The sequence below is a fragment of the Phoca vitulina genome, unplaced genomic scaffold (assembly GCF_004348235.1).
Source record: "Phoca vitulina isolate PV1807 unplaced genomic scaffold, GSC_HSeal_1.0 scaffold40, whole genome shotgun sequence".
Lineage (NCBI taxonomy): Eukaryota > Metazoa > Chordata > Mammalia > Carnivora > Phocidae > Phoca > Phoca vitulina.
In genome coordinates this window covers 20,918,920-20,941,416 of record NW_022589743.1, presented here as the reverse complement: position 1 = coordinate 20,941,416, position 22,497 = coordinate 20,918,920, and the positions used below count along the sequence as shown (strand labels likewise).

General features: G+C 36.9%; 1 protein-coding gene across 1 annotated transcript in view; it reads right to left on the bottom strand.

Moving 5' to 3' along the window:
• NLK (nemo like kinase) overlaps positions 1 to 22,497 on the bottom strand; it is a 175,538-nt gene that overhangs the window by 41,900 nt on the left and 111,141 nt on the right. Inside the window, exon 3 of the mRNA XM_032428972.1 lies at positions 19,223 to 19,278. Within this exon, the coding sequence (XP_032284863.1) occupies positions 19,223 to 19,278 (56 nt within the window). The remainder of the gene's footprint in view (positions 1 to 19,222; positions 19,279 to 22,497) is intronic.

The window sequence follows — 22,497 nt, the reverse complement described above, 5'->3', positions numbered from 1 at the left end:
TATGCACCAGGCACATTCTAAGCACTTTGAATTATCTCAAAGAATTCTCACAAGTCACAGGCTATTATAAAGAACTAATTGTTCTCTTTTTTAATTTGAGTCTTTCCTTTTGGAAGGAACTGAATCCGAAGATGTCTGAAGTAATTGCCCAAATCCACACAAGTACTCTTATTCATTTCTTCTAGCACCTGAATTAGTCTTAGTTCTGTCACTAGTAGGCCATAGCCTCAAATAAGAAATAACCCCACAATTTGCTAAGGGATTATTTCAGTTTTCTGAAAAGTATTTTTGAGCCTACTTATATGCCATTTTTAACATAGGTCCTCTCATTTAATCCTCATAACAATCTGGGACTATTCCCATGTAACAGATCTAGACTGGGGGTGAGGAATGTCAGGGTGACAGGTTAAATAATGATGCTCCTTTTGCCAACAACAGAAAAATAAGACAAAAGTTAAAAAATCAGAGATGAGTTTTTCTACCTCACATTCTTTGCCTCTGTCTCCTTCTACCTCCTGAGTATTCCACTTCCTTCAAATCTTACTTTTACCTTTCTTTAGTCAAATTATAAAGCTAAAATTGATATTAACAAACATTTCCTTGTACCTATGAATCATATATGCTTACTTGAAATAGCTTCTTGAATAGCTTCATGTTCCCTATCCTCTTTAAATAGATGAGAACTTAAAAAATTAGCATATGTGTGCATATGTCATCCTATTATTCATAAATATATAAATATAAAAATAATAGGGACTCCCAGCTAACATATTGTGTGTGGTGGGGTAGAGGGTTAAGCTAGCAGCCCTTGACAAGAAAATGGGAAGAAAAAAAAAAGCCTTCACTAGAGATTGCTGGAAATATAGGACAGTCCTTTGGTGGGAGGTCTAAGTTGAGAATATAAGTTTGGGAATCATTAGATACAGTAAGAAATAATCTGTACTTTCTACTAAATGAAGTCTGCCGTAGACAGATTTTTTATCGATCCTGCTTTTAGTCACAATCTTCCTTTTCTTTGCACAAAATTTTTCTTTTTTTATTAAATTTTTTTTCATTTCTTTCCTTTTCTTATTTAAAAAACCTGGATATTGAAATTATGGAAGCACATCACCATTAATGAGTTATAAATTCAAACTTAACATCATGACATTCTTTAGAATAATGCACATCAGTGTCATTAGCAGAATTTTTAGTGCATAGTGCCCAAATATAGTACACAGGACGCCCTGCTAGAATTCTACAAAAGTTGCTGAGGATGAAAATGTGTTCATGAAGGACAGAGACTGAAGCAGGAAAAAAAGCAAAAAAAAAAAAAGGAATCTTCTAAGGATCAAAGAAATGAGGTGGGACTATATTAGAGATACCGGAAAGGCAGAGAAAAGAGAAGTATTTAAGATTAAAACCAGTTTTGCACAATTTTCTTTGATGCAAAAATGATTATGGGCAAGAAGACTAGGAAACTATCTAGAGCCTGGCAGCCTACCATACCCTCAATGGTAAGCCTCCCCTGACCCCTTCCTCCAATTAAAACAAATCTGTACTATGATCAGTATTTGCTTAACTCACCTCTACGATGCTGCATCTATTTTTAGGAAGTAATGTAAGAATGCATCATAATCAGCCTCATGCCAGAAAACCTGACTACTCTGTCAAAGGTAATTCTGCAGAAAAAGCTACACAATCACCACAGAAACAAATGCTGACACCAGATTCTGACCTTCAATTATGAGTAAGATGATTGACTCCTTTTCTGTTTTTAGGAAGTCATGATTATTCAAAGCAGTCTTAGAGGCTGCAGGGCTGGTGCCAGCACCATCTTTGTGTAACCATCATCATTAGCATCCATAAATACCGACTGGGCACCAAGTGGGTGTAGAGAGCATGCTAACTCAATGACAAAACAGTGAAAAAAGATGGATGAAGGCAAGGCAACATTCAAGAGGTTAGAAAAGACTGAGATTGATACGTAAAAATCAAGTACAGAAAACAAGGAAGCAAAAAGATTTTAATGTACTGTACATGGCCACAGAAGCTTGACTGGAAAAGAAAAATATTTACTGACAAAAAAAGTGCTGATAGGGGTGCCTGGGTGGCTCAGATGGTTAAGCGTCTGCCTTCGGCTCAGGTCATGATCCCAGGGTCCTGGGATCGAGCCCCACATCAGGCTCCTGGCTCAGCGTGGAGCTCGCTTCTCCCTCTCCCTCTGCCTCTCCCCCTGCTCATGCTCTCTCTCTCTCTCTGTATCTCTGTGTCTGAAATGAATAAATAAAATCTTTAAAAAAAAAAAAAGTGCTGATATTTACTGAGACTTTTCTATAGATTAAGCATCCAGCTTTAAATTTACTTAGCCTCATGCACTGTTAATTACTCTAAGAAGTACTATTCTGGTTCCATTATACAAACAAGCCAAGAGGTTTAGAGAGGTAAAGGAACCAACCAAAGGTCACAGCTAGTATGCAGCAGAGCAAACGCAAGATCCTGGCCTTTGTTCTTAACTTGTGCTCTGTCTTTCAAAAGATAAAGTAAACTTCGGGGAAAATGGCGAAGGAAATAATTCTACCTCAGAAGCGAAGACCAAGAAGCTGGTTTTTAAATATGAGGAGTTAAACGAATTTAGGCAGTGGGAGGCAGTGTGGTGTAGGCTTTAGAATGAAAGGCCAGGTTAAAAATCTCAACTGCTACTTACTAGCTTGATTACATTGCGCAAGTTAAATAACTTCTCTGAGTTTCTTTCTGCGTTTATAAAATAGGCACAATGATATCTACCACACAGGGTTACTGCCAGGGTTTAGATGTTGTGTATGAATCATATATAAATGCCTGGGACATAGGGAACAAGGATTACTTGTTAGCTGCTATCATCATCATTGTGATGGGAGAGAGGAAGGGTACTGAATTTATTAAATATCAATAAGCCAGGCACTGTGCCAAATGTACTACATACACAAATTCACTTATTCCTTGCAACAGTCCTTCAAAGAAAAATATCTCCATTTATCACAGAGAAAACTGAGGTTCAAGGAAGAGTAACAAGTAACTTTTTGAAGGTCAAAAAGCTAATGGGAGAAGGGGAAATAAGGATATGAACTCAGGAATGCCTAACATCAAAGTCCATTCTTCTGCCAAAATGTATGACTGTGTTCTTATTTTTCCCAACATTTCCCCCTCCCTGAAGAAAAAGCCAAAAGAATGCAAGTACAAAAAAACACAAAATAGGCAACCAGTTTAAAAAGATCCTTTAAGTTACTGATCGTTAAAGGAAAGATTAAGGCAACCTCTAAAGGCTATCATTGCTAAAGAAGAAAATTTTACTTATTAAATGGGGCCTTGTGGTTCTTTTTGGCACCAAACAGTACATCAATGATAGTCACATTCCTTCATATTAGGACATAAAACCCTTTTTAGATCAAGAAAAGTTTTCTACAGGGCATATTATTTTTGAGAGAGACCTAGGGTTGGTTTTGGACAGATTGGAAACTCAAGGGAACAATTATAGAAGTGCTAATCTCTGTGAGACTTTTGAGAACCACCACACAGGGACCCTGGTTCTGGTAAAGGGCTTCTAGTAACCTAATGGGTTTCTCCGTCTTGAGCTCAGGGTGGTAAAAATTAGTAACTGATTAGTATTCTACATATCCAAAACAATAAAAACAAACACATGCAAAACAAAACTGCTCAGCTCATGGATAAAGTACTTCCTTTGGAAAAAAGCCACTTCAACCTAATCCTATTTTCTATCATCTGGTTCTCCCACCACCTTTTTTTTTTTTTAAAGATTTTATTTATTTGAGAGAGAGAATGAGAGAGAGAGAGAGCAGATGAGAGGGGGGAGGGTCAGAGGGAGAAGCAGACTCCCTGCTGAGCAGGGAGCCCGATGTGGGACTCGGATCCCAGGACTCCAGGATCACCTGAGCCGAAGGCAGTCGCTCAACCAACTGAGCCACCCAGGCGCCCTCTCCCACCACCTTTAAGTGATGTACCAGTAAAAGGAAAAGACTATCAATTAAACAGATAATTATTAAATCCATTACCAACCGCACAAATCAGTGCTCTTAATATTTAATGATGATATTCATATAGTATGCAGAGAGCAAACCGATATACTAAGTAGTACATAAATAAATTTTATCTGGCTAAAATACAGATTTGTGCTAGTGTGCTCTATTGTAGTTCCCTGAAGTACTGCTCTCAGATAAACTGAGTTGGTAGCAGGAGTCTCAGCTGGTCTATGAAGTGACTAAAAGCCCCACTGCTTCCCCACATCCTCCAATTAAGGCAGGTTTGATATATTTAGTGGCTTCTGAAACCTTTGGGTCTCCATGTAATACATGCCTCCTAGTATCTACCAACCTTAAAAAAGAGAAATAAAGTCAGAACAGTGGGATATCCAAAAAGATCAAATAAATGGTCCTATGAGTGTCCCTAAATTCTCACACCTGAATTAAATATGTCAAGAGGCTAATAATCAGAAGGTTAACCAGAAGTTTAAGCAGTTCAGGAAAAGGACAATGGGGTTATGAGGCTTCTCAACAGCTCAAATTAGGTGTGGCTTTGTTGTGATCCAATAATAGTTGGGAGGCCTGACAGCATTTCATTCCCACAGCTGGGAAGTTTTAGAGACATATTTATTTTTTATTTATTTATTTATTTTTTTTTTTTTTAAAGATTTTATTTATTTATTTGAGAGAGAGAGAGAGAGAAAGCACATGAGAGGGGGGGAGGGTCAGAGGGAGAAGCAGACTCCCTGCTGAGCAGGGAGCCCGATGCGGGACTCGATCCCGGGACTCCAGGATCATGACCTGAGCCGAAGGCAGTCGCTTAACCAACTGAGCCACCCAGGTGCCCGAGACATATTTATTTTTTAATGGAGAGGTGAAAAGACTAGATTCAAGCCTTTTTTTTTGCTTCACCTGGAACACAGGTGTTTTAGAGAGCTGGTGTGAATAAGTTGCTCTATCTATAGTGATTCTCTTCAAAGCAGAGGGAAAAAAATTCCAACTGTGAGTTGGAATTTTAAACAGTTCTTTAAAACAACCTCAGGATTTGCTAATAAACCAAAGCCTGGGTAATCTGTATGCAGGCAGGAAGGGACACTACTAGAAGACGTAACCATGGGGCATAAGAAAGGGAATGGTTCTTGGGACGGTGGGCTGAAGCAGGAAATTATGTCCTATCTTTCTAATTAATAGGAAAGGTTTGGGAGAGTTACTGGAGAAAGCACTAAGAAACACATATGGATTCAGTCTGGATGGAAGTCTTGGAGGTGCCAGTGAGTTGTACGTGGGAAGAGGAGACCAGGTAAGTAAACACGAGGTACTGAGGTTTACAACCCACTCCTCATTAACAGTTCACAGCTTATTTAAAAAATAAAAATTCTCTCTAAAAACAGGCTATGTTTGTTAATGATAGGTCATTATGAACGTCCATTTGTTTGTGACAGGTACTTGCTAATGCCATCTGTAGGTAGGTAGTAGTCGGCCTGACACATTTTGTTTGCATCAGAAAATTCATAGGAATTCCTACCGTCTTTCAGCTTCAGTAAGTTCTAGCTCTTCTATAAGGCCTTCCCCTACTACTTTTATAGCACTTATTAATTGCCAGGCACTGTTCTAAGTCAGTCTGTTAATCTATACCAATCTAATCCTCAAAATAACTCTATGATGTAGGTGCCATTATTATTCTCGTTTTATTAACCAGGAAATTGAGGCACAGAGAGGTAACAGGTAATAAGATCACAAAGTTACATAGGTAGTAAGAAGCAAAGCTGGAATTAAAATCTAGGTAGTCTGGCTCCAGACTCCATGCTCTTTGCCACTACAACAGATTTTCTATTACGTCAAGCTAGAATGCTGACTAGGTAGGCCCTGAAATAAACAGAGGATGAGGACCCCTGTTGTTACTTCATGATGTGATAGTAAGTAATTAAACTCAAGACTGCTACTGTCCGGCAGCAGAACTAAGGGATGATGAGTATGGCAGGCAGAAGAATGGAGAAGGGCACTGATTTTAGAGTGCTCTAATATCAAGAATATCAATTTAGGCTCTAGTATCTAGTATTGAGGGAGCCATCAAAGCTTTGTAGGGGGAAGAAATGGAGACATTCTCTAGTCAGTTTCCAAATATAACAAGTATATGGGATGAAGGTCAATATTCCACATTCCCATATTCAGCCCTGCCAAACAGTCTCTGACTTAGATCATTCCCACCTCTCAGACAAAAGATAAAGAATAAAACCGATTCATTACACAGCTTCTATTATCAGTAAATACTGGGGCAATTTATAAGCTATTAGGAATGTTTACTAATGCTAAGGTGTTGTGCAAATATGTCATAAAAAAGCACTGCTAAATGAACAGTTTAATAATGGAGAGCTAATCATCCTGGACAGCTCAAGTTGCGTATAAATGTGAAAATCTGTGATATGGTCTTATGTAAAAGACTACTTATCAGGTTCAAAAACTCTACACCATCTGCAGTTCAGAACTACAGTGGTTTGACCTGCCTGCTCAAGTGAACACATTTAATGTTTTATGTGCAATGAGCAATTGATTTTGTATGAAAAATTATTAATGATATGATAGCAAAATAAGCGTATTTAACTGGTTTAGCTGGATTGGGAGAAGAAAATGGAGAATTTGTTGTATCAAATTATTTCCTACAGAATGAATATGGACAGAAAGCTTTGCAAACACAATTTTAATCCTTAAACAGTCTTTACTGACTTCAGATAATGAAAACTGGATCATTCTTTCTTCCAGTTGCATACTGGACAAAAACCAACACTAAGCCAGACCAAAAAGAAATCTTGCGGTATTAAATATTTATCAAGTAGGTGTCATATTGGTCAAAAGTTCTACAATCTTTTTTTTTTAGAGTCTTTATCTTTGTGTGATACATGCTGGAACAAATATGAGCCAGGTGATTTCTCCAAAAGGACACAGCGAATTTGTGGTTTAATAAATTATAATATGCGGATTATCATGTCTGGCTCCTCCAGCCATGAATTCTCTTATATGAAAAGTCCAAGAATGACAATGAAAACATGCTTAAACCCACATTAAGCATTAATTCTGAAATCTTGCTATTTCTATTTGAAAGAAGAAAATCTCACAACCATAAATATGTGAGACTTTTAATAGACTCAAATCTTTTTTTCCCCCAAAATCAGGTCCATAGAGGAGGGAAATTTCAACCTAGATCTCAGATATGTAACTGCCTCTGAAATAAAAATGAGGGCATTAAATAGCATGGATAATGAAAATCTGGTTTATGGATATTGTTGATTTCAAACAATGCTTTCCATGTGGAAGAAAAACAGCAATGCATCACAGAGAGAATTACTTTCTCTTGTAACAAATGGTCAGCCCTAAATCTCATCATCTTCTTTGCAACAAAAAGCATGGGCGCCTTTGCAACTAGGAAAAAAAATCAGTGTGTGCTTCAATTAGAATCACTGACCTTTTCTGAAGCATGCCTGTGCTTCTCTACAGAAATCAATGGAATAAAAGGTCATGTTGTTAAAATGTTTGAATACAACAATCTCTTTCCCAGGCAATGGCAAATTCCTTTTATTTTTTAAGGCAATTAATCTGTTGTATATAGAATGTCAAAAATTTAAAAATTAAAACTACCTTTAATTTGCAATTTGAAAACTAATTAAAAAAATCAATTCTATCACCAGAAAAAAAGGGAAAATCACTGGAAAGATACATAATACATACTTTATTCTACATACTCTGTCATAGCCCAGAAGGTTCTGTTGGCTGATTCCTTGTCACTAAAGCTATGAACACACATGCAATAAAACAGAAAGAGCATCCTAGAGAAAAAGAGATTACTTCAAACCTCAGCTCTCTTCTTTCCAAAATGTCCTGAAGAAGGCAAAGGCAAGCTCTGTGGAGATGGTAGAGTTTGGTGATTACTAATTTCCCACCATCATAACCCTCCAAAGCAAATGCACATACACAAAAAAAGAGAGACCAAGGGCCCAGAAACAGACACCAAAAGAAATGATTGGAATAGTCACTATTTTTTCTAAATATTAAAAAAGATATTTGAAAGAAGAGCCTTCACCTAGATTAGAAACATTTTACTTCTCTAGTTTTTTTAATTCACGAAGAGAAAGGGCAAATTCTTCAATCACCTCTTAATCCATTCAGAGGATAAATGCACGTATCAATCATATAAAATGCTTCTTACTGTCATTATAACAAATCTTAATACTTTCTCTAAGGACAGTGAGCCTTCAAATTAGACCCACCAACCTTTCTTAACGGGTCTAAAAAACTTACTTCTCTGTCCAGACAATCTGGTTTCAAATATCCTCCTGCCCAACAGAATTTGAGAGCAATTTACTCCAGTCTGATCTATTGTAAAGCTCCAAGAATGATGTCATTAAAACCTGAGAGCAGATTGCTATCAATGGTATAAACAAGCACAAACAGCTCTGAAGGGAAGACAAGTCTCTCAATATGACAAGCTACAGATGCTCTCTTACCTACCCAGCGCTACCCATCACCAATGAAATTCATTTTTGGTTAAGGATTTTAAAAGACAAAGTTATTAAAATGAACCAGTTATGAAGGGCAGGGAGGATTCAAAATATACAGAGAACAAAAATCTATAAGAAAAAAGAATCTAGGAGAGGTCTATCAGAGAAGTCTGAGCACTTTTTTTTTTAAATTTTTTATTGTTATGTTAATCCCCATACATTACATCATTAGTTTTATATATAGTGTTCCATGATTCATTGTTTGTGCATAACACCCAGTGCTCCATGCAGAACGTGCCCTCCTCAATACCCATCACCAGGCTAACCCATCCTCCCACCCCCGAAGTCTGAGCACTTTTTATGGCAGTAAGAAGAGATGAAATAAAATGGTGGTCCATTTAAAGGGGTCTATCTCTCTGTCAAGATAGAAAGTTTGTTATATGTCAATTATATCTTTAAAAAGATGTAAAGATCTGCCTTTTTCATTTGTTCAGAGTGCCCACTTTCTAACATTTATGTAATGAATGATCTAATAGACACTTAGATGTGCCACCTATTAGCACTGTTCCACACCATTTAATCAGAACAGCTATGCAGAAAGTTACATGGACCCATAAACACGAAATCAGATACTTCCTAAAACTCTGTGGGAAAATAAAAATACAACTGGAACTACTGAAAATATAATTTATCCTACTAATAAGATCATTGATCTTGTATGGCTTGTATAAGGAAGGACTAGAGAAAATATTTTATTCTATGAAAACTTTAAGTACTAGATAAGTCTTCCAAACTCTTTTTTGGGAAGGAGAGATGGACAGAGCAGTTTTTTTCTGCTTAAGGAAATCTGGTTAATATCTCTAGTGTTAAACTGATTACTCTAGTATTATAATTATTTGAAAATCATCAATCATCCCCAATTGAACCATGAACCCCTTAAGGATAACAACAATGGCCATTATACTTCATACTACCTGCTAGTACCTCTGTCCTGAGGGTAAAGTTCTAAAGTTAGGCATAAAATGAACACTGAGTATCACAAAAAGTCATCTGGGAAGATACCATGTTGGAGACATGTCAAATTCACATTAAATTCAACAGTATTGTGTTTGGCATTGAAGCAGAGTGCCGTTTCTTTGACTGAACCCCATAGGAAACAGCTGGCTCTTGTTAAGGGGTCATACTATATAAAACTACCTCTCTCAACAGCATCATGCTCAGTTTGGTGAAATTCTCTCACTAGGGAAGCCTATGGGAGCTGAAATTACCTGAGGGAACAGCACATTCTTGATTCCTAGTTCATGCTCACTCTGGAAAATCAGCTAAATGAATGGAATTGGACATAAAGTAATTATCTCTTTTAATCATGTTTAAAAAGTCAAAGAATGAATGAAGCAGAGATTTTGGGTGATTAGTTCAAGGCTCCAAGTCAAAGACACACATAGCCTTAAACTTCTGATATTTCACTTTAAATCCTTTCCACTGTTGTGTCAGAATGAAAATAAAGTTGGAACTTTTTGCCTAAAATAGAATATATTTTAACTTTCTTAAAGCCTAAACAGAAGATGAATTATGTCAAGTTTTTAAAGATTGGTAGATCAATCACAGTTAATTTGGTCATCAAAAAGCATTTATGATAATTACATGAAGAACACTGACATGATTCTGAGGAACAGTCTTGATGTAAAGAGCTAACAAGTGGAGACAGAGTAACCTGCTTCCATCTCCTCTCCTTTTCCAGGCTATGGTTGGTCCCACTGCTAATGCTCAAAAGACCTCAAAAAAAAAAAAAAAAAAAAAAAAAAGAAAACCAAAAAAACCCCCCAGAAACTAATTCCACAGTCTCTTATCCTTGTCTTTTCTAGCAGCCTTTACAACAATCCAGATCTTAGCTAGATGACACAAACAGCTGGTTCACATTTGCTATTTGAAGTCCCTTAGGTGGTCACTGGTAACTTCCAACTTTCATGCTGATAATTGTTCTGGTGGCTTTAGCCTAGTGGATCCCAACGCTGAGGGCACATTCAGATCACTGGGGAGAACTTTTCAAAAAATTCTTATTGATACCTAGGACCAAACTCCAATTAAATCAGAATGTAGGGTTTGAGCATTTGTATTTTTTTAAAAAGCTCCTTAGGTGATTTTAATGTGCAACCAGGATAAAGAATCTCTCTCTCTCAATTTCTCAACTGTCTGAACTCTAAGGACCTTCGTTATTATTCTACTTCATCTACCTTAAAGCATGGCTCTACTTTCTATCTTGAAATGATTACAACTTGTTCTAACTACAAATTCCTTTCTTTGAACACAATCTCCAAATTCTAACCACACTACTACTCTTGCTTGCTTGCTATCACCGCAACATCTGTCTTTGGATCTCGCCTCTCCTTTCTCGGAGTACACCAAGTCCTCTTCTGATGTTAACTGCTTCTGTACCAATGCGGCCAGCCATTCTGTGAGGGTCTAGGGAGCCCCCTCCCAATTTTTTCATTTTCTTGTCCTGCCTCTGTGAATACCCAACCAGCCATCAACATCAAAGCCCAGGCTGTTGAGTACATGGCTAAAGAGGTCCCAATCAATTGCCAAAAATCCTTCTGCTCAACTTTCTTGGTCTGCACAACAGTCGCTGCCTCTCAGCCCTAAGAGTTGGATCCTTTTTAAGGGTTTTTTCTTTTTTAGTTGTGGTAAAATGTAACATAATGTGGTGTCTCTCTCCATCAGATGCAGCCCCCACATGTGGGACAATGATCGGGTAGAAGCCGGTGGCGCGGGCAATGAAAAGATTCACCCAAGGCAGAACAAGGGAGAATAATAAACGTAAGTTTATTGAATACACTGCAAGGTAGTGGCAGGGCTGGACAGCAAACAAGACTGTCTGCAGAAGCAGTTAGTAGGGGCTCTATTTAAAGTGGGAAGGTGAGGAAGTATGGGGATGTATGGAATTTTCCCTTTCTTGGTAATTGTGCCTGGTTATAAGTAGCCCATTGGTCAGTTAGGGCCAATGGATATCTTTTTTTTTTTTTTTTTTAAGATTTTATTTATTTATTTGACAGAGAGAGACACAGCGAGAGAGGGAACACAAGCAGGGGGAGTGGGAGCGGGAGAAGCAGGGGGAGTTGGAGAGGGAGAAGCAGGCTTCCCGCGGAGCAGGGAGCCCGATGTGGGGCTCGATCCCAGGACCCTGGGATCATGACCTGAGCCGAAGGCAGACGCTTAACGACTGAGCCACCCAGGCACCCCATGGGGCCAATGGATATCTTAAGGTGGGTTGCCTGGTGGGCCTGTCTGTATTCAGCCAGGTGGTCGCTGTGGGCCCTTTGACCTTGATCAAGTTTCCATTGCTCAAGCCTGTTGTCTAAAAGTGGCCTCTACACAAAACATAAAATTTACCATTTTAACATGTAAAATTCAGTGGCATTATGTACATTCACAATGTTGTGCAACTATCACCACTAATTCTAGAACATTCTCATCAGCCCAAACAGAAACTCTTTGTTAAGTTTATAAAGGACACTTCTGATTCTGTCATTCCTCATCACAAAAATCTCTCATTGTGCCTTCAAATGCCTACTGAATAAAGATGAATTTTCTTAGTTTAACATTCAAGGCCCTCCATGATTTGCTCCAACTAGCTTAATTTCTCATTATCCATGCATGCTAAACTCTAGCCAAATGGATGATCTGCCATTCCCTAAAAGGTGCTCTTGATACTTAGTCTCACCATCTGGAATATCCATCCTCCTCAATCCACATCCTCCTGATCTTTAAACACTCAGCTGAAATGTCATTTTCTTCATGAAGTCTTACTGTTTTTTTCTGCCTGAAGCAATCTCTCCTTCTTTTCAAGTTCCATACCACCTGCCCATATTCTTTTGGCACTTCCTACCATATATATATATATATATATATATATATATATATATATATATGAAGGTTTCTTCTTTACATCTTATCTCACTCCTCAGACTGTATTTTTTTTTTTTTTTTTTTAAGGAAAGCACTAAGAGGCAGCAGGGAGTTAAGAGCAGTCCTGGTCCAGTGCTCTTTGATTTGAACATGGGTTCAAATCCCAGCTCTGTCATTTCTAAGTGACCTTGGATGAGTTATTTACCTCTCTGAGCTATAGTTTCTTCATCTGTAAAATGGAGATAAGAGTCAGGTATTTAGAACAGTGCCTGGTACATTAAATGGAAAAAAAAATTAAACAAATGAACAATTCGTCTTTGTACCTTCCACAGAGATTAGTATAATGTTATGTACAAAGTAGTGCTAAATGTTTGGCTGAATGCATAAATAAGGCAGACTAGATACTGACTAAATGGCAATTAAAGTCAGGAATTCAGGTGTATTGTTTTGCTAACTTTTCCTTTGTTTTGCCTTTCTCTGTGTTTCTGCCTTAGGCTTCAGGGGTAAGGAGTCAGAATTGGTAGAGAGTGGGTAAGCAACAGTTTTTGTTTTTGTTTCAAATCATCAAATGCTTTTCAAGTAATCCACCTTGGACACTAAAATGGGAATGAGTGAAAATCAGACCCCTAATGCTCTCAGAATATGCTAATTCTTTTATGTTGCTATGATTCCCAACCTATAATTATTATTTATAGGATTGTATCCCTCACTAGATTACAGACCTGGAGGGCAGAGACTATCTTACTCACTCATTTAGCAAACATTTATGTAGCACCTACTATATGTTAGGCACTGTTCTAAGCTGGGAATACAACAGTGAGCAAAAGAGAAAAAATTCCTGGTTCTAGTGACATAGTTGATGCTTATGTTTACAGAATAAATGAAGAGGAAATTCTAACAACATGGGACTCTTCAAAGCTCCTAGGATGTAGATTTCTGGTCCTTGCTGGTACTGTCTGATTGAGAGTTAAGAGTGCACTTAACGTATGTATAGATGTAGTTCATTTTGTTTGTTCTTAGCAATTCATGGACTCCTAAGATTCCCTGAGGGGTATAGAGCTGTTTCTTTCATTTTCTTTCTTTCTTTTTTTTTTTTAAAGATTTCATTTATTCATGTGTCAGAGAGAGAGAGAGAGAGGCAGAGGGAGATGCAGGTTCCCCACTGAGCAAGGAGCCTGACGCAGGACTGTATCCCAGAACCCTGGGATCATGACCCAAGCTAAATGCAGACTTTTAACTGACTGAGCCACCCAGGCATCCCTATAGAGCTGCTTCATAGCACCAAATAATCATGTATTGTGTATTCTTTAAATTACAAAATGTTGCTATAAAATATACTATACAAATACTATCAGTTAAAATTAAACCACTGCGTCTGGGGAGCCCAAAACTACATTACTGCTCACCAAGGACTCTAACTGGTCAAAATGGGGATGGAGGTTCCCTTGCTGCCTTTATGACAAGAGACTCCTGTTTAAACAATGCCTGCACAAGCCAAACCTATTATAGGGACACTTCTGAAAGTAAAAGGAGGAACTTATTAATTAATAATTATACAGGACATTAGGTAAAATCCAGGAGTCCTGACATACCGGGACACGCAGTCACCCATTAGACTTCTCATTTCCACTGGTTTTAGGCTGTAACTGCTTCTGGTACAGAAAACCTGTACTACTACTAAGATCATGTTTCATTATGTTTCAAGTTAAAAGTAAACTTTTCCCAAGGCAGGCCAAATTTTTATTTCCAATCCAGCAGGCATCCCAGTAGAAAAGGCATGTTTATGTACAGAATTCAGTATCCTAACTAAAGCATGATAAATAATGATTTTCAATCAAATAATTACAGCTGGTTTCTCTTGGGTTAAATTTCAGTAGGCTCAACGTGACTAAGTGCCAAAGTATTTTCATAGTTTTCCAAACAGAAACTCAGAGTGCAAAATGAATAATGTAATCCCTTAACAGCTAAAACTTCAGTTAAAAAATAATTTTTCTTAATTATTAAGGAATATATTTTCCAGGTTGATACATTAGATTTTAAAAATATGAAAATAGAAAAGCTACAATATACAGAGAACAGGGTAGAATTTATTGCTCCTTCCATATCGGACTCCTGCTAAATCTGTTGTACCCTGTAGGCAGATTTGTAAACAGTTATAATCTAGATACTGTCTTTTTATAAGTTGCTTAAGGAGCTATCTAAAGATGCATGGTCTTTGAAAACTCAAGCCATTGATGGTGGGCACCGATGTAATCATTTTATTACAGTTTCAGGGAAAAAAAATGTATGATTAACTGCATGATACTATATGCTTATACTCTTATTGTACATCTGATTATATCTAAACATTCAAAAACCTCAGATTTTGTAAAATGATGCCAACTATTATATCAGTGTAAAGAGATTTTAAAATGTTTCTGTACTAACAGTTACATATGTAATATAACAGTACAGTTTTTTAAATCTTAGAAAAAAGTGCAATGATGTGGTACTGTATGTATAATGGAAGGTTACTTAAGATTATTTCCTTTAACGACTTAAATAATAAGATATATATTTTTGACCCTATGAACTGATTCCTTTATCAACTATTAGAACATCCATTAGATCTAATAGCAACATACTTAGAACTTACCTAAAATGACAGAGCCTCAAACAGACCTCAAAAGTTTCTTCAAAGCACAATTCCATGATCATACATTTAAAACTCAAAATATTATCCATTCTAAAATCTGCAAAGACACAACAATCCTCCAATTTAAAAAAAAAAAAAGCCCCTGTCTAAAACCATGCATAATGTGTATGCCATGTTCTTGAAACACTACAGAGGGAGCTGCTAACACAGATGAATAATACATTAAGTTGAAATCAAGTACTAACTTGAAATATTATTAATCTTCCATATTTTTATGTTTTAGTAGTAAGTTTTCTTATTTTTCAGTGGGAAACTGAGGGAAAAATGTTTTTGCTTTGGCTACAACAAATTTATTTGTATTAAAAAGTACAGGACATAGAAAACTCCTATTTAGGATATTAAAAGAATCACCAAAGGCAGAGCTTATATGTAATTAAGGCACTTCTTACATTTCCATTTAATAGCTATCCTAAAACACAAATTTTTAGTATCCTGTTCTCCAAGCTAAATCATGCCTTCCTACAAAGTGTTTATAATCCTGGGGCAGTTATAGGAACAATTCCTTTTTATGTTAAAAGGATTCAGTGTTTTCCAAATAGCACAACCAGTGGAAAACACCTTTTTTCTGTGCATGATTCTATATATAGCTAAAAATTATACAACAGAAAAGAATAATAATTAAGGTTTAGGTTTGAAAGACTCTCCTGCAGCTATCTAATTACAACAGGTGTCAATTTTTAAACCTGAAGGTAAAAAAATTAAATAAGAAAGTAAAACATTTAAGTAAATCATGTACCAGATGGTTCTACAAATATTTTATGGCAAAGACTTTTAATTAAACATTCATGAACAATTTTGGGGAGAGGAATTTCATAGAAACATAATGCTAACTAATGAAATGGGCTGAAATCAGCCACCAACAGGTACTATACTATCTATGCCACTCACAGTTTTAAACCATAACGATGCTAACTTTCCCTCTGCTCTGCAAGTATTTGAAATAATAATCAATCAAGGATCTCCCAGACTCCAATTATGGTCACTAATAATAAGTGAGAACTCCTAGCTTATAGAAGCACACAAAGTTTTTAAAGGAATGACAAACCCAAGTATACAAAATTAATGCCTGATATAAACAATTCATGCTTGAACTATAAGACAGAAAATGAATATTATAAATTAGCTAAGTGTTCAGTGAAGAGAATCTAAATATATCTGGCAGTTATTAAATATAAACATATTCACCAATTAATTATCTTACTTGAAAACATTCTTTCCTCACAGATGGCCTAGGTGCAATAAAGGGTTAACTCAGCAGCTCTAGGTTACCCAAACCCTACACATTCCAAAAGTCTTTAGGACTGGCTCAGGACCAACTCCTGGGAAATAACCTTTGAGCCCTTGCAATGTCCTGCCTCATAAGAGTGTCTTAATATACCTGGGGCTTTGGTCAAATCAGACAGTTTATGCTAACAGTATGATTTATGGTGACACCCGGTTTTGTTTGCCTGGGGCCTTGGGCGAGCTGTATTAGAGTAACCTCTGGGTGGGGAAAGAGGAGGAGGGCCAGAGACTTGAGTAGCTAAGGTCAGCCCTGTGGGTGCTCTATGCCTACCTGACTGACCTCCAATAAAAACCCTGGACACTAAAGCTCAGGTGAGCCTCCCTGGTTGACAAAATTTATCTGTGTTGTCATACATTGTTGCTGGGAAAATTAAGCAAGATCTGTGCAAATCTACCGGGAGGCCAAGTGGAACTTTGTACCTGGTTTCTCCTGGACTCTGCCTTATGCACCGCTTTCCTTTGCTGATTTAATCTGTATCATTTTGCTGTAATAAACTGTAGCCATGGTAGAACACCTTTCCTGGATCCTGTGAGTTACTTCAGCAAATCATGGAAGCTGAGGGTAATCTTGGGGACCCCTGACACAACCTATAATACAATAAAATTCTTATTTAATAAAGATTTCTTCTAATTTCAAGGTTTGTTGTCAGCAACGTCATTTCCAAATAGGTAGAAATAGCATTACACATTCATAGGAATGCCTTCTAATATGTAGGTTCCTTTCTGGCCAACTACAAGGATAAAGGTGACTCCTGGCAAAGTGTAGAAAGTTACTTCTTTTTTTTTTAAAGATTTTATTTATTTATTTGACAGAGAGAGACACAGTGAGAGAGGGAACACAAGCAGGGGAGTGGGAGAGGGAGAAGCAGGCTTCCCGCCAAGCAGGGACCCTGATGTGGGGCTCGATCCCAGGACCCTGGGATCATGACCTGAGCCGAAGGCAGACGCTTAACGACTGAGCCACCCAGGCGCCCCGGAAGTTACTTCTGATGAATGACACAAGTATGGCCCCACTCCCACGAGTCCCTTCTTTTTTTTTTTTTTTTTTTTAAAGATTTATTTATTTATTTGAGAGAGCGAGAATGAGAGAGAGTACATGAGAGGGGGGAGGGTCAGAGGGAGAAGCAGGCTCCTCGCTGAGCAGGGAGCCCGATGCGGGACTCGATCCAGGGACTCCAGGATCATGACCTGAGCCGAAGGCAGTTGCTTAACCAACTGAGCCACCCAGGCGCCCCCCACGAGTCCCTTCTTCAGTGAAAACCTAGGTAATTTTCAGGAAGTCTATGAAATGGAATCATCAATGCTTTCTCCTCAGTTGTTACTTCTGATCTATAGTTGAGGAGAAAAGAACTTTCTCAATTCTTCTATCCTTAGGGTAATTCTGTGCTTTTTAAAAAACCGTATGTCAAGAACCATCTGACCAAGCCCAAGATCTCAAATATAGAAAGACACTCTTGTCAGCCAGAAGCTTTCTCTGGAAAGTGCAGGGTTGGAGCACCCCAAGTCCACTGAGTTAAGCCTTTATTAATTCCAAAAAGATTCGTGGGTTAAACTATCACCGAGGATTATAGCATTCAAGAGCTTTAGGTTTATCAGATCACAACATCCCAGCAGTGTTGATCAGTGACAATTCTATCACCTTATAACGTTTCCCAATTCCCCAGTCAGCTTAGCCATTCTCCTTCCCTTAGGGAAGCTCTTAATTGTTCCCAGTTACTAAAGAAATTATCAAAGATAATTGTCTAGTATAGAATTACCTACCACCTGTGTAAGAATGAGATTTTTATCTCACTGCTAAGTCTGAAAAACTATCTTGCTTTCATATTGGTTTCCATTCTAAGTCACAGGCCTAGTGTTAATAAAAAGCCTAGAGTGAATATACTGTCATGAGCTCACTGAATCCAATGATTTAGGACTCCCTGTCTTTCACTTAAAGTTTTACCCAGTTAAATGCAGAATGGTAAATGGTGCTGCTTTGCCTAGGGCTAACCTATGTCTCAATTTTTTATTTTCATGCATAGTCCCAGGAGCTAATACTAGGCATTATTTTACAGTTTATTATCCATGATACCTAACATACTATTTTTACATATTAACAGTAGTAATATAATGTTAAAGCCTCTATCCTGAGAGAATCATGTAGGAGTTGAAATAAAGACCACAGAGTCAGACCGTCTGGAATTGAACCTCAATCTCAATACTTGCTAACTCTGTGATCTTGTCAAGTCTTAATCTTTTGTGCCTCAATTTCCTCTTCTGTAAAATGAGAACAGTCACAGTATCTTTCCCAGATGGTTGTTATAGAGATTAAACTCGTATGTATAAATAACTTAGAATTGTGCCTGGCATCTGATAAAAACTTATGTAAGTAATGACTATTACCAGCACCATCACCATTATTCCAAAGAACTTGGGATTTGATTTACATTATCTCTTTAATTTTCACCTTACCCCAAGTGGTGAAAAAAGGGGCGGTATTATCCTCTTAACTGATAGGCAGCTGTTGTATAGCAACAAGAATACTTTCTTGAGTTCCATACAACATAGCTGCCTCACTGGTTTCATCTGCAAAATGCGGATGGTAATAACCTATCTCATAAGGCTGTGTGCAGGTTAAGTAAAATATGTGCTCCAAAGTCCTGTTTTATGGTATCACAATTCAGGATACATTGATAATATTGCTCTCTGTCAGATACTTGGGATTTCAAAATTACCTGGTTCCAGGTACTCAACCACCTCTGCAAGGATGAGATTTTATACATCTTAAAGCATGAACCCCAAAAGGTGCTAGAAGAATAAATTAATAAATTATTGTCCCCTTCTTTCACATTCCCTGGTTAGGATACATTTCTTCAAAATAGTCAATGTGTGGAGGTTGGAGTATGTCAAGGGCAGAGAGTACCTGAGAAAAGGAAAAAAAAAAAAGTCAAATTTAGAGAACTAAAAAGGAAGCAAAATATGACATAAATGCAAGTAATACTATTAACTCTTTAATGATTTATGGCTTAGTTACAACTGCCCACTGAGATTAACTAAATGTATCAGTCAAGAAACAGTCCTAAACATTAAGATGGGTTTGTAAACTTACTATGTAAAAGACAATTCTATCTAAACTAAAATGAGAGGGGCAGTTGGGTTCTACTACATGCTGCCAGACCGCTGCATGCAAAGTGTGTTGAAAGCCCTATTTTTAACAATCAGTGTTGCTCTAAGAGCACGAGGAGACACACCTACCATTCATTCCTCTACTCCTCTGTTCAAAAAATGTTTACCAAGTACATTCTCCCTGGCCAGCACTGTGGTACGCTCTCTGGTTATACTGATAAACAAAAGTGACACCATCCCTGCTCTCATGACTAGTAGAGAGGAAAGCATTAAACAAACAAGCAGTTACACAACTATCTAATTAGGACGTATATTATCTGAAGGGAAAAAGTCAAGAGGAATGGGAACAAAAAGTTTCCCTGAAGTAACACTAAGACTTGAAGGCTGAATAGGAGTTGGTCAGGCAATGAGTAGGTACTGTAAAGGCACTGAAGCAAGAAGGAACCAGGCAAATTCTAGAAACAGAAATGCCAGTGCTTATGGAACAGACAGGGTGGGAGGAAAACAGACTGGGATAAAGTAGAAGAGGAAGGCAGGGGATATTATCACATAAAATCTCTTTAAGTTTTGTTAAGCATTTTAGATTTTATTCCAAGTACAAAAAAGGAAGTCACCAGGGTGGAAAGAAGACTTTAAGGCATCTGAAATTCAAGTCCTTTATAAAAGCAGAATACTAACAAAGTCACTTCTGCCTTTGAAACGTAACAAATAGGCCTACTTCCCCTACCAGCTGTCCAGCTATTCTTTAAAGTCCCATCTATGATATCACATTTAAGAATCTGAACCTATCTAACTAATAAGAAATGTGAGGGTCAAAGAATATGGAAGAAGTTATTTAACAGGAAATAAACTGTGTGGAACAAGTTCAAATTTTCTATCTTTAGCTTTTTTAAGAAAAAAAAATTTTATTATGGAAAACTTCAAACATATAAAAGTGGATAGAATAGTATCAAGAATGCTCATGTAATCAAAACCCAGTCTTAGTAATCTACAAATAGCCATTCTTATTGCACCTATATCCCCATTCTCCCTATATAATTCTAAAGCAAATACCAGACTTATTTCAGCCATATATCAGTAAGTATTGCTAAAAGATGAAAACTTTTATTTATTTTTAAATAATGTGGGGCTTGAACTCATAACCCTGAGATCAAGAGTTGGACACTTAACCCACTGAGCCACCCAGATGCCCCAAAGAGAAAAACTAAAAATATATAATTATCAAGTCTAAAAATTTTATGTTTTTTAATATCATCAAATATCCAATTCTGAAATTTCCAATTTTCTTTTCTTTTTTTAAAGTTTTTTAGTCTAAATCAGGACCTAAATAAGATTTACATATTATGGCTGATTTGTGTTTTAAGTTGTAACATATAGATTTCTCCTCTTTTTCTTTTCCCCTTGCAATTTACATGTGGAAAAACCTTTGCTCATTTTTTTTCAGCCAAGCATTTAAAATTCTAAATTAAACTAAAACCTCCTGTAATGAAGAAGTCTTTACTCATTTTAAAACCAGTTACATATAAAAGTTTGAAAATAGTTTACATGCTTTAACCTGGATCTTTCCTTTCTGAATTAAAATGTTTATACTTAGAATCTTGGTATAAATGAAAGATAACAGATTTTTCAGTTTCTTCAAAAAATAACTTTTATCATATAAAAGATAAATTATTTCATTTCTATAAATTTAAAACCCTATAATTAGCTAGTGTCACAAATTCATGCAAATTCATTTCTCATTATGCGATAGAACAATTTTTAACATGAATATTTGATGTTTGAGGAAGACAGAAATTAGTGTTTTACTTGACATCTTTCGGACTCTCCACTCTGTATCTGAACAACATACATCCTGTCTTGGGGGAAACCAGAATGCAATGAGTGACAGCGTCCATTAGACAAAGCTATTTTACACTTCAAATCTATCTGCTATAATTAAAGGTTATCTAGAGAAAGTGACAACCATACATTTTAAACCTTGATGAAGAATGAGGCTTTCTTATTCCAGATTTGATGAAGCTTTTTGTAGAAAAGCCAAATAAAACAGAGTCAGACATTTGCACTAAAGCATTTATCTGTGATTGTTAGCTTCAAAGGTACAATATTTTAAACTCTGCTTGGAATTTTTAAAATGCCTCTTATTTTATATTACCGTTATTTTATCTCAAAATGTTTATCAGAGGATGGCATTCCACAGTGCTTTCAGGGGGGCAAAAACAGTGCTTAGATCAGTAGAAATGATCCAGGAATCTCAGAAATGATGTAAATAAGTAAGAAGGAATAGTACCAGTTTCAAACTCCAGACTTCATGCCTGACTCCCTATTTAAATAGCCTGATTCCCTCTATAACCCCATTATTTGTGGGAATAGAGTGTGTGAGATTAGCCTTATGATGTAAATAGGAGGACTCTTGTAAAGACTTTGACTTGTAAGGAGTCAAAGTATCCCCAAATACCACCAACTCTTCAAAGGATCTCAAACACACAAAAAGCAAGCAGACTTGTCTAATTAAAAAAATGAACTAAAATACTTCTGTAAGTAATGGTCATTACCAAACAGTGTCTCAGCACATTTCTCAAATCTTTTAAGAACTGGACAAAAGCCCATTATGGTGGCTGTTTTTTTAGAATTTTAACCTCTGTGATTTTAAGATTCACTATAAACTGGTTACACAGTGCAAAACTGGCTTCTTTTTTCTTACCTCTTTATCAATGAAACAACTACTGTAAACAATCCTAAATATAAAAACTAGAAATTTAACTGTTCATAAAATCCAATTAAATCCCATGTTTAGCAAAGGAGCTACCCCTTCCCCAATCTTACTCCCCAACAGATTTTAAGTTCCTTAAAGTAGAGACTATGTAATTACTCTTATTTTTAATAGAGTTGTAAAAAGTATGCCAAGTGTGTAATTTGATTAATTTTTACACAAAGTATATAATATGATGATTTTTTACTCCATGGTTAACATCTAGATCAAGAAGTTAAGCATTTCAACACCCCAGAAGGTCCCCTT